The sequence below is a fragment of the Olea europaea genome, unplaced genomic scaffold (genome assembly GCF_002742605.1).
Source record: "Olea europaea var. sylvestris unplaced genomic scaffold, O_europaea_v1 scaffold2272, whole genome shotgun sequence".
Taxonomy (NCBI): domain Eukaryota; kingdom Viridiplantae; phylum Streptophyta; class Magnoliopsida; order Lamiales; family Oleaceae; genus Olea; species Olea europaea.
The window spans coordinates 121,019-131,009 of record NW_019240787.1 but is presented as its reverse complement, the minus strand read 5'-3'; the positions used below and the strand labels follow the sequence as shown (position 1 = coordinate 131,009).

Sequence of the window (9,991 nt, the reverse complement as noted above, 5' to 3'; positions counted from 1 at the left end):
ACTGTTGGAAGTCGATTTTGTTTTAATTCTGACGGTTTTTTGGAGGAAACATAGCAACTTTTCATAATGATTTGACACCAATTCGTGAGGTATTGATTCAAATCTATAAATAGGTGATGAGATGATCAATACACAATATAGAAATCATATTACAAACATATGATGAACATTTTTTCATTTCATAAGAAGAAACCAAAGTTTTCTTCATTCATATTCAAATTCCCTTCAGTGTTCTTCAAGTTTTGGAGAGTCACATAAGTGCTTAAGTGTCTGATTCTCTACATGACTTGATTAATCCTACAAATCATTTGCCTTGAAACCCTTTAAGCACCAAAATTATATACAAGAGGGGACAAATATCGTTTGAGAACATCATGATAATGTCGTGTTTAAGCCTTCATATTCACTTAAGGCTTTCCATTATTTTCGTCTTCTTGAATTTTCATTTCTCGTTTTCTTCTCCAAGCACCGATGTGATAATTTTCCAACAATCTCAAACGATATTTTGGCAATGGAGAACAAAATCACTTTGGCGATAATCAAGTTGATGGATCAAGATCCTTGTTCGTGTGGACCATTTGATGAGACGAATGAGTCAGATTCGGTAAGTCGAAATTATGTTCAATTTCCATGAACACAAAAAAGTTTCATTTGCCGTTTATTTTCTGGCAAATTTCCAAACCATATGATGTGTCTCTTCAATATTAATATTAGCGCCAGAAACTTCTATATACTAAGAGAAAATTAAGTCTCCATAATTCTGTTATTAGAACAAGTTTTGTGAGTTCATTAGTTGATGATCATGGGTTGCATAATTTTCTGGATTGAAGAAATGTAATAATTTATTTCAAGGAAATCATTTGGTAGGAAAGAAAGTTTCTGTCGACACAAGGGAATAAGAAAATTTTAACCCATCTAAAGTTATCATCTAAGGGAGAATATGGATCTGCAAAAATCATGTGGAATTATACATATAATACATCATTTTCCGAGTTTTGCACTTCATGTGAAAGATTGTCTGTTAGAAATCATGAAGGAAATCATAAGAATCTGATTGTGCATAATGGTTGCATGTATGGGAAAGGTAGAAACCAAAATAACATATTTTATTTTAATTTGTTTTGGTTCTTTGGTACATTTTAATTGACATCATACATGCGAAATTGTTGGAAGAATGCCAACTATATGTTGAAAGTATATGAATCTCCATTTCTTTGTTGAGATATGAGAATGACATGATATTGCTCATATGAGAAAATTCTAAAGAGTTAGAATTTTATGAAAGAAATTATGTGAACTTTCATAATCACTTCTTCTACTAGAAAATGAAAATTACATATGGATTACTTCATCTTGATGAATTTTATTGCATGTAAAATTAAAATAAATTGGTTATTCTCACTTTGTTGTGACAATTGGAATGGTTCATATGCATGAATATTAAAGAATGCAATTCAAACCAATTGTGGAGGTTGAAGATCTATTTGACCATGGTTCATTATTCGGTGATTAATTTCAATATATGGGCTGCCACATCTACTTGTATGATACACAAACCCACTTGGGTAGCCCCCATGTTTCTATAGGGCATCATTTATTGCACGGTGCATTTGCCATTATGTTGGCTTATGGACTCTGAAGTGCAAGTAAAGCACATCCATATTTGTGTTTTGAGACCAGCCTATTAATATTTAATGGTTCTAAAGGATGTGAATAAATGTGGAAGGATGCCTAATATTTGTTGAAAGAACATGAAATTTCATACTCTTCTATTGGAATATAAGAATTACATGATAAATTTGATGGTTGATTTCATGTCCTATTGGAATGTTGAGACACAATTAAGTGAGATAATCTTATGCAAAAATGTGTTTGCATAGAAATGTGATTTTGATCAACAATGAATAAGGTGAACATGTATCTTATTATTTGATGTAAATGATGCTATCTTGTGAAAGTGATAAATTGCATATGATTGGAGAAATTGCAATTCTTGTAAATCAAGAAGTATAGTCCTATTCGTTATTGAATTGGACTTCAATCATGGAATCAAATTGAGTTGGTTTATACTTGAAAAATATTAATGGTCTATGAGATGACCTTGATCAAAGTGAATTGAACTATGAAAGAGTTGATGAACTCTAAGCTCAATTACAATTCCAAATGTGGGGGCTGGCATATTGATGAATTCTAAGTTCGAGTATAAACCAAAATGTGGAGGCTAACATTAAATACTTGTGAACTTATACGAGAAGTTCAAGACTTATGGATGCAATATTTCAAGATCGTATATGAATTTCTAAGTGAGGAATTGTGGGGGTAACTTGATTTATTGGTGGTGACAAGTTGTATCTATCAAATGAATCGATCATTGGCTAGCCCTATTTTGATAAGATACTAAGTCACATGAAATGAAAAGTAAAGACTAAGTCTTAGAGGTGACGTTACAAAGAAATTATCGAAGGGAATAATTTTCGAAAAGAATTTAGCGGATCCTTTAACTAGACCACTAAATAAAATTTTAGTGGCACCTATTTTAAGTAGGATGGGGTTGAAACTCTTAAACAATAAAGGTCTACCAATGACGGCAACCCTATCTGTCATTACTCAAAAGGTAATCCACGGGTTCAAAGGGTAAAAACAAGTCATTTGATATGTGGGATGGTTTCAGCATTATATAAATCCGCGATAACTCTATCCTAATTAAAATAATGTTTGTTGTTTCTGAAATGAGGGTTGGGCTTTAAGCTCTTAATGAAGTTCAGTGTTAAAACACAAGTATCTCTAAAAGTAACAAAGGTACTGGAAGAATTTCAGCTAAACAAACTTCGAAGTGGTGCCGCCTCAATAGAGAGTTGGAGTTTCTCTTTTAAAAGTTTGTTGAAAATAATAAGCGCGATGCCATATTAGCGCTAAGTGAGATTGAGGAACTTGAGAACACATAATGCTCGTGTGTGTGTCCTTACCGGTATTGTCACATGGAATAACTGGTTCAAAGTTTCACACTACCTTTGATTCCGACTTTACTTTATTTGGATTACACTATGGTTAGATTCAAATTGAAAGATATCTAATCCTTATTCATGAATATTGTATACTTTGAATATGAAAGTTTATTGAATTTTGAACAAGTGAGGGATTGATAACTGGGAGGCCCGTTTTGGTATAAACCATGCGACCGCATGGGATTACTCCATGCAGTCGCATGATTGTATTTTAGTGACCGTTGGAGGTCGGTTTTGTTTTAATTTTGGCAGTTTTTTGGAGGAAACATTGCAACTTTTCATAATGATTTGGCACCAATTCGCGAGGTATTGATTCAAACCTATAAATAGGTGATGAGATGATCAATACACAGTATAAAAATCATATTACAAACATATGATAAACATTTTTTCATTCCACAAGAAGAAACCAAAGTCTTCTTTTCATTCATATTCAAATTCCCTTAAGTGTTCTTCAAGTTTTGAAGAGTCACACAAGTGCGTAAGTATCTGATTCTCTACAAGGCTTGATTAATCCTACAAACCATTTCCCGTGAGACCCTTTAAACACAAAAATTATATACGAGAGGGGGCAAATGTCGTTTGAGGACAACGATATAATGTCGTGTTTGAGCCTTCATATTTATTTAGGTTTTTTCCATTATTTTCATCTTCTTGAATTTTCATTTCTTGTTTTCTTCTCCAAACCTCAGTGTGATAATTTTCCAACAAATGTCTTCGACACTAAAAGCTTAATTCCATCCTAGGAAACGAAACAAGAATATTGTTTTCCTTGATTTGTAGAATATGAACTAAATATAGGGAAAAGAAAAAAAAATAGTATTTTGAGGATGTGCCATGTGTCATACATAGTCCAATATGTCCTCCTGTAGGTGACACAATGTAAATCATGCTTGGCTATCAGAATTTTTTGACATCTTAAATGACAAAATGTCACATATTATTAGTAATGGCAAAAAAATCCGTCTCGCTAAAAAAAAAGATTGAAAATAATTTTATTTCTAGACAATTCACCCATTAAAAACTCATTTTGAATTTGTATTTTATTATTTAATAATAACATAAATCGAAACTTTAAAAATGTAAAAAAAATAAAAAATAAAAAAAATTAAATGGAGCAAAAAATTGTCCAGTCTCTGCCCTGCACCGCGCCTCGAACCCCACCTCGCTCCATCTAAGGCGGGGCAGGACGGGACGGGGTGAGTGCGTCTTGTCCCGAACTCATCCCGTTGCCATCCCTACATAATATTCTGTCATTAGATTGTTTAAAAACAGTCAATACAACATTCAATCATTTTTTGTCACAACTTAATCTATCATGCAAGTTGTCAAAAATTAAGTTGTGACAAAAAAGAATCATGAGTACAGGGCCACATACCAGGCGCAGGGCCCTATACAACCATCATATTCCGACAAAAAAATTCTAGAATAACGTTTGTAGTACATCAAGGTGTCCAAAATGGACATCCGTCACCTCGGTATTAGCCGAGGAGCCGGTGGGCCCCGGCGTGGCAAGCGTCTTGGTCAATGTCGAGGTGTCGAGTATCCATTTTGAACACCCCGTATGACACTACAATGTACTCATAGCATGATTGAAAATTCTAGCATGCCAATCCCACTCTCTTCACTTTACAGCCACAGTATGTCGCCCACGGATACAGTGATTGGAAATCCAAAATTTGACCCTTAATGAAACTAACAAATGAAGGTAATTGTCGTAATTCTCTTAAATTATGAACCCATTTTCGGAATTTTCCATTTCATATCCTTCACTTGTAACGTTGTTCCTAAACTTATCTTTATCCTTTTATTTTTATAAATGATAATAAAGTCAACAGATTTCCCCCCTTTCCATCCCTCTCTTCTATACCTAATTAGACGCCGGTTTCTCCTCTCGAGTCTCAAATTAACCTTCGATTCTTACGATTCGATTTTTTCTCTTTCGATTGATACCTCTTCTACTTCTCGCTGTTGAGGCAATCGTAATCTAGGGTTAGGGTTTGATTCGTGTTTGATTGTGGCCAGATCTCTGTGAATTCAGCTGTAATTTTTGTATATTGACTGGTTTTATATCTGGGTTTTTTTAATTTTTCCTCCCAATTTATTATCCGTTTTGAGAAATTGTAAATAATATTTTACCTTTTTCCAATCTTGTAATTTTTGGGTTGTTCGTTTCAATTATTATTATATTTTTTAAAAATTACTTTTGTTTTTTTTTTTTAATCTCAAAAAGTGTTCAATTGGTGAGTTTGTGCATAAATTGGGGATCTAGGGTTTCGACATATTTTTTAGTTTTTTTTAATTTTTTTTATATTGAGAAAAAAAAATTTTAATCTTGGGAACAAAGTTATTGTATCTTAGTTGATTGAAAATCGACCGGGAATATCGAGATCTACCGTTCCATTTGAGTTGAAGATTACTTCTATTTTTGAGGTATTGCAGTTTTTTTTCCCGACTATTGTAAGGTTGGTATTTTGTACGGATCAGCCTACTAAATATTTTGCATAATTTCAGTGATTAAATAGAAAAGTTGCTGGTGTATTTTGAAGGGAAAATTTGCTGATTTAAGGGCCAGATATTTTTATTGTTCGGGATAAGTAATAAACGTGGTCCTATTGTCGGGTCTAACACCATCCTTTTGCCACGTGTTATACTTCTACCATTTTTTATTTTTTTCCCTTCCCCTTTTTTGCGCGATCTAAACCGATTTGTAGGTCTCTACCTAAACTCGCAATGAGGGACTTATTGTCTCGAGAACAGGAGTGACCAAAAATATTTGCGGGTTGCTTCCTATTAGTAGTGTATTCCTTGTATAAGTTTTGACTATTATTATACTAGATATAACAGAGAGACAAAAATGGGTGAGGGTCAACCACTATCAGTTGTCATTGGAGTTGAAAGTTGTGACCTTTTAACTTTCGTGATGACATCACAGTGTATTCCTTGTATAAGTTTTGACTATTATTATACTAGATATAACAGAGAGAAACAAAAATGGGTGACGGTCAACCACTATCAGTTGTCATTGGAGTTGAAAGTTGTGACCTTTTAACTTTCGTGATGACATCATGCAACATAATTTAGTCATGCCCTTTTGGGCGTTATTATCCTTGAGCATATTTATGTGGGACCTGCTACGTCTTGTTGTCTATGCGAGGCTATAATGTTTGGGGAATTTACCAGCTTTGGTTTGGAGTATTCGAAAAGAGAATTTTTTATATTTCTTGAAATGAATTTGAAGATATCTTAGTGCACAATTTTTCCAGTTCACATTTCTTATCTTTATAGCGTCCATAGGTATGTAAGATTTATTAGAGATGTTGAGTTTTGATAACAAGGTTTGTTAGAGCTTTCAAGCCCTGATATCAGCTTCTTTCTCGTGAAACTGTGCACAAATGTGGAGGTGTTAATTTTATCGCATGCCCTTCTGTTTATAAGGTCCATTGTTTTCCCCAATCATGGACATGTTTAGTTTGTAGTGGATTGTTGCCTTTATGAGAGGCCAGAACCTTGATGATGTTTGAAAAAATATGGGGTTAAAAAGGGGATGACATTCTTAAGGCTTAAGCTGTCCTTGCCTGGAACTGTTGGAATGGGCTATGGCTCTCTAGTATGTTACGCCTAATTAATGCTGTAACTTTTCTTTCTTTCTTTCTTTTTTTAAAAAAATTTAATTAATGGTGTAACATATGATTTTTGGGATATGATTTTTGGGACTTTTAGAATTTTAAAATGTCTTCTTGCATTGTCAAAAGATATAGAATCTCATTCTGTCAACTTTTCTTCACCAGCTAGAGTATCCCATGGGATTTATTCTGAAAATATTAAGGTTGCACTGATAGCACTGATATTCACTCTTCATTTGAAGAAAGATTATCCTTTTTATTAAGTGAAAATGCTAAAGAGTGAAGTGCATAGGTTGTCCCCGTTTGGTGACTTTTTACTGACACTACAAAGATGATTTTTTCACTTTTTTAATATTTGCTTCTCTTTTCCTTTTCTGTTTTCTTGAATTGTATTAATTTTTCTTGTATATGGCTTTACATTTTTTCATTTTGATTAACTTTTGCCAATTTCTCCCTGTTCATAATTTTCTTAAACCTCTCTTTTATCTTTTTTTCACAGTTAAACATGGTCCAAAAACGGCCTTTTGATGAAGATGAGTCAAATCAGGTTTCATCTAAACAACCAAGGCAAATGGAACACAATAGTCAGCTTGTTTCAGCTTTAGAATTTCCTCCTGAACCTGTGGTCCAGAGTTGTCATACTTCAGGTGGGTAGGGGCCTATGAATGTCCTAGAACAAATGTTTGACCTAAGAGTTTGATGTGTTAACTTATGGAAATTCACTTTATTCAATGATGCCCAACTTAAGTCTAATTTTGTATTCCTTTCTACAAATACTGAGCTGTATTCCTAACCATAACTTGATGATTTGAATGAACCTGACTCTGAAGAGTTTGGATGAGACAAAGTTCTTGGTGTAACTTGGTTTTTTGAGAAGCTCATGCTACTCTACGGGATCCTAGATGAATGCATCTCTCCAAGCTATTACAAGTTGGATGTATCTGTAGGGATCTTAGCCAATCTGTTATAAGATTCTTTTGATCTTCTTTTAATGTCCTTAGTTCTTTTGTAATGAAATATCTAATGGCTCATCCAGGTTCTGATAATGATATCTCTGATTTCATCATTCCTCCTTTTTGTTTCTTGGATCTCAGCCATCCAAGTTTTTAGTTTCTGAAATGGCTTTTCGTGTCACATAATACTGTTATTGACTGGTCCAAGTATTTGATAGGTGAAGGTGACAACGGTTCCACAAAAACCAGGGCAGATGGCAATGAGAAGCTTGATATTGCTTATATTACTGAACTTCAATTCTGCAGCAAGAAAGATGTGGAAACCAGTGTCCGTGGTTCCCTCCCCAGCTCTTCCCTGTTTCCTGGAAGTATCAGTGAAGAAGATATCAGACCAGAAACACAATTTCATATAATATTGTCTCCTGATCATGTTATTGAGCGTCAACCAAGGACCATAGCCTACCCTGGGGAAATATACTCTCTTCTTTTGGATCATCCTCCTCGGAAACTTGTCCCTGTTGGACAATATCATCAAGCTGATATACCGGAATGGGGTTCACATTTTTGCAAGACACCCAGTTGCTCAGAACAGACGGAAGAAGCTCCAAATCTTGTTTCTCAAGTTCTGGAAACCGACGAGGAGAGATTAGCCGGAACTTGTGTTGTTCCAATGTCAGATTCAGACCAACTTGCAGACAATGGGGAGGTCGGGGTTGGAAGAACAGATTGTATTTGTGAAGATGAGGGTTCCATAAGATGTTTTCAACAACACATCATGGAAGCTAGAGAGAAACTTGAGGGAACCTTTGGACCTGAGACTTTTGCTGAGTTGGGTTTATGTGATGTAGGAGAGATAGTGGCGGAGAAATGGAGTGAAGAGGAAGAGAAATTGTTTCACCAGGTTATATTTTCTAATCCCACATCATTGGGAAAGAACTACTGGAATCATCTTGCTGTTGTATTTCCTTCCCGGTCAAAGAAGGAAATTGTCGGCTACTATTTCAATGTATTTATGCTACGAAGACGAGCCGAGCAGAATAGGTTTGCCCCATTAAATATTGATAGCGATGATGATGAATGGGTGGGAACTGAAGATTCTACTGATAATGAAGTTCAAAATGGTGAAGATGAAGACTCCGTGGCTGAATCACCAATAGTCCCTGATCGCAACGAAATCTTAGATATAAATACTCGTGCATATGATGAGGAAGTTTTGCAGAGTGCTCCTGTGGACGCTAGAGTTTTGGATTTTCGTGGTGATAATATCAATGTGCCAGAGTCAAGTACTTGTAAGTTAGACGTCAAATGTAGTTTGGATCCTACTGTTCAGCCATCACATGGAAATCATTCTCACAATACAGGACGACTTGATGCCCAAGAAGGTATGTGTACGTCCAGTGATGCCAGGGTGGGTTCACAAGTGACCATGGAGAAAGCTGGTAGTCACAAACAATGTCCAGGTCAATTAAATGGAGCAAATGGGATCAGTGGCCATGAATTCATGATGGAGGCCTGCAATGCTAGAGAATGGGAATTTGGTTACCTCACTTGCCCAAGAAATGAAGTTGAACTCTTACCCACATGCAATATGATTGAAGAAGTTTTTGGTGCTGGATCTTGGGATGGACAGGGCTTAAACTAGAAAGTAACCAGTATCTATTTTAATTTTACACAGTTTTGGACAGCCTGGAGATTTAGGATCCTGATCTTCCTTGTACATTGACAGTGGAGGAAAATGGAATCTCAGTACATATAATCGAATAATTTTGCGAGGTTGTTACCTAGTCAACCAATACCTATGATCTGGCTAGATAATTGGATTCGCGTTATAAATATATTTCGAGTAATCGCATGAGAGTTTAGCAGAATTTATCTATTATTCATGATTAATCCTCTGATTTTGATTTCAAACTAAATTACGGCAACTTTTTCTAGTTTCAAATGCTCGATTCTTCTTTAGTATTTAAAGAATAAAAAAGCTCCTTGTTTAAACTCATTTGCGCAGGGCTTGTACAGAGACTGTCACATGGGGGTGGTCCCTGTGCAAATAGGCCTATGCAAGTAGCACAGACTCGCATAGCTGATATTCATGCTTTTTATTATGATGTACACTTCGTCTAACATAGTAAAAAGTTTTGTTAATAATATTACAACCTTATGAAAAGAATTGAATTAAAATTTTGATTAAAAACCATGTGAAAAAATTAAGGGGAATGAGATGGCTACCCCTACACATATTACCTTGCCATTCTAAATATTAAAATGATAGGATAAAATGTGGCAAAATAATGACTAGGGAAAAATAAATAAATTATTAATTCAATTCTTAATTACTACTATAAATATGGGAGAATGAGAGAAAAAGGAAATCACACAACAATTTGAAAATCAAAGACAAGTAACTTCA

General features: G+C 34.9%; 1 protein-coding gene across 3 annotated transcripts; it reads left to right on the top strand.

Annotated features, from left to right (window-relative positions):
* Positions 1 to 4,809: 4,809 nt before the first annotated feature.
* Positions 4,810 to 9,463, top strand: LOC111381262. Of its 3 annotated transcripts, none has more exons than XM_023005023.1 (3): positions 4,810 to 5,438; positions 7,131 to 7,278; positions 7,803 to 9,463. In XM_023005023.1, exons 2-3 carry the CDS (start codon positions 7,137 to 7,139, stop codon positions 9,224 to 9,226), a joined length of 1,566 nt encoding a protein of 521 aa, XP_022860791.1. In that variant the 5' UTR covers positions 4,810 to 5,438; positions 7,131 to 7,136; the 3' UTR covers positions 9,227 to 9,463. The 3 variants fall into 3 exon arrangements, with proteins under 3 accessions (XP_022860791.1, XP_022860792.1, XP_022860789.1); XM_023005024.1 differs by having other exon boundaries at positions 4,810 to 5,470; XM_023005021.1 differs by lacking the exon at positions 4,810 to 5,438 and adding an exon at positions 5,944 to 6,638.
* Positions 9,464 to 9,991: the final 528 nt, after the last annotated feature.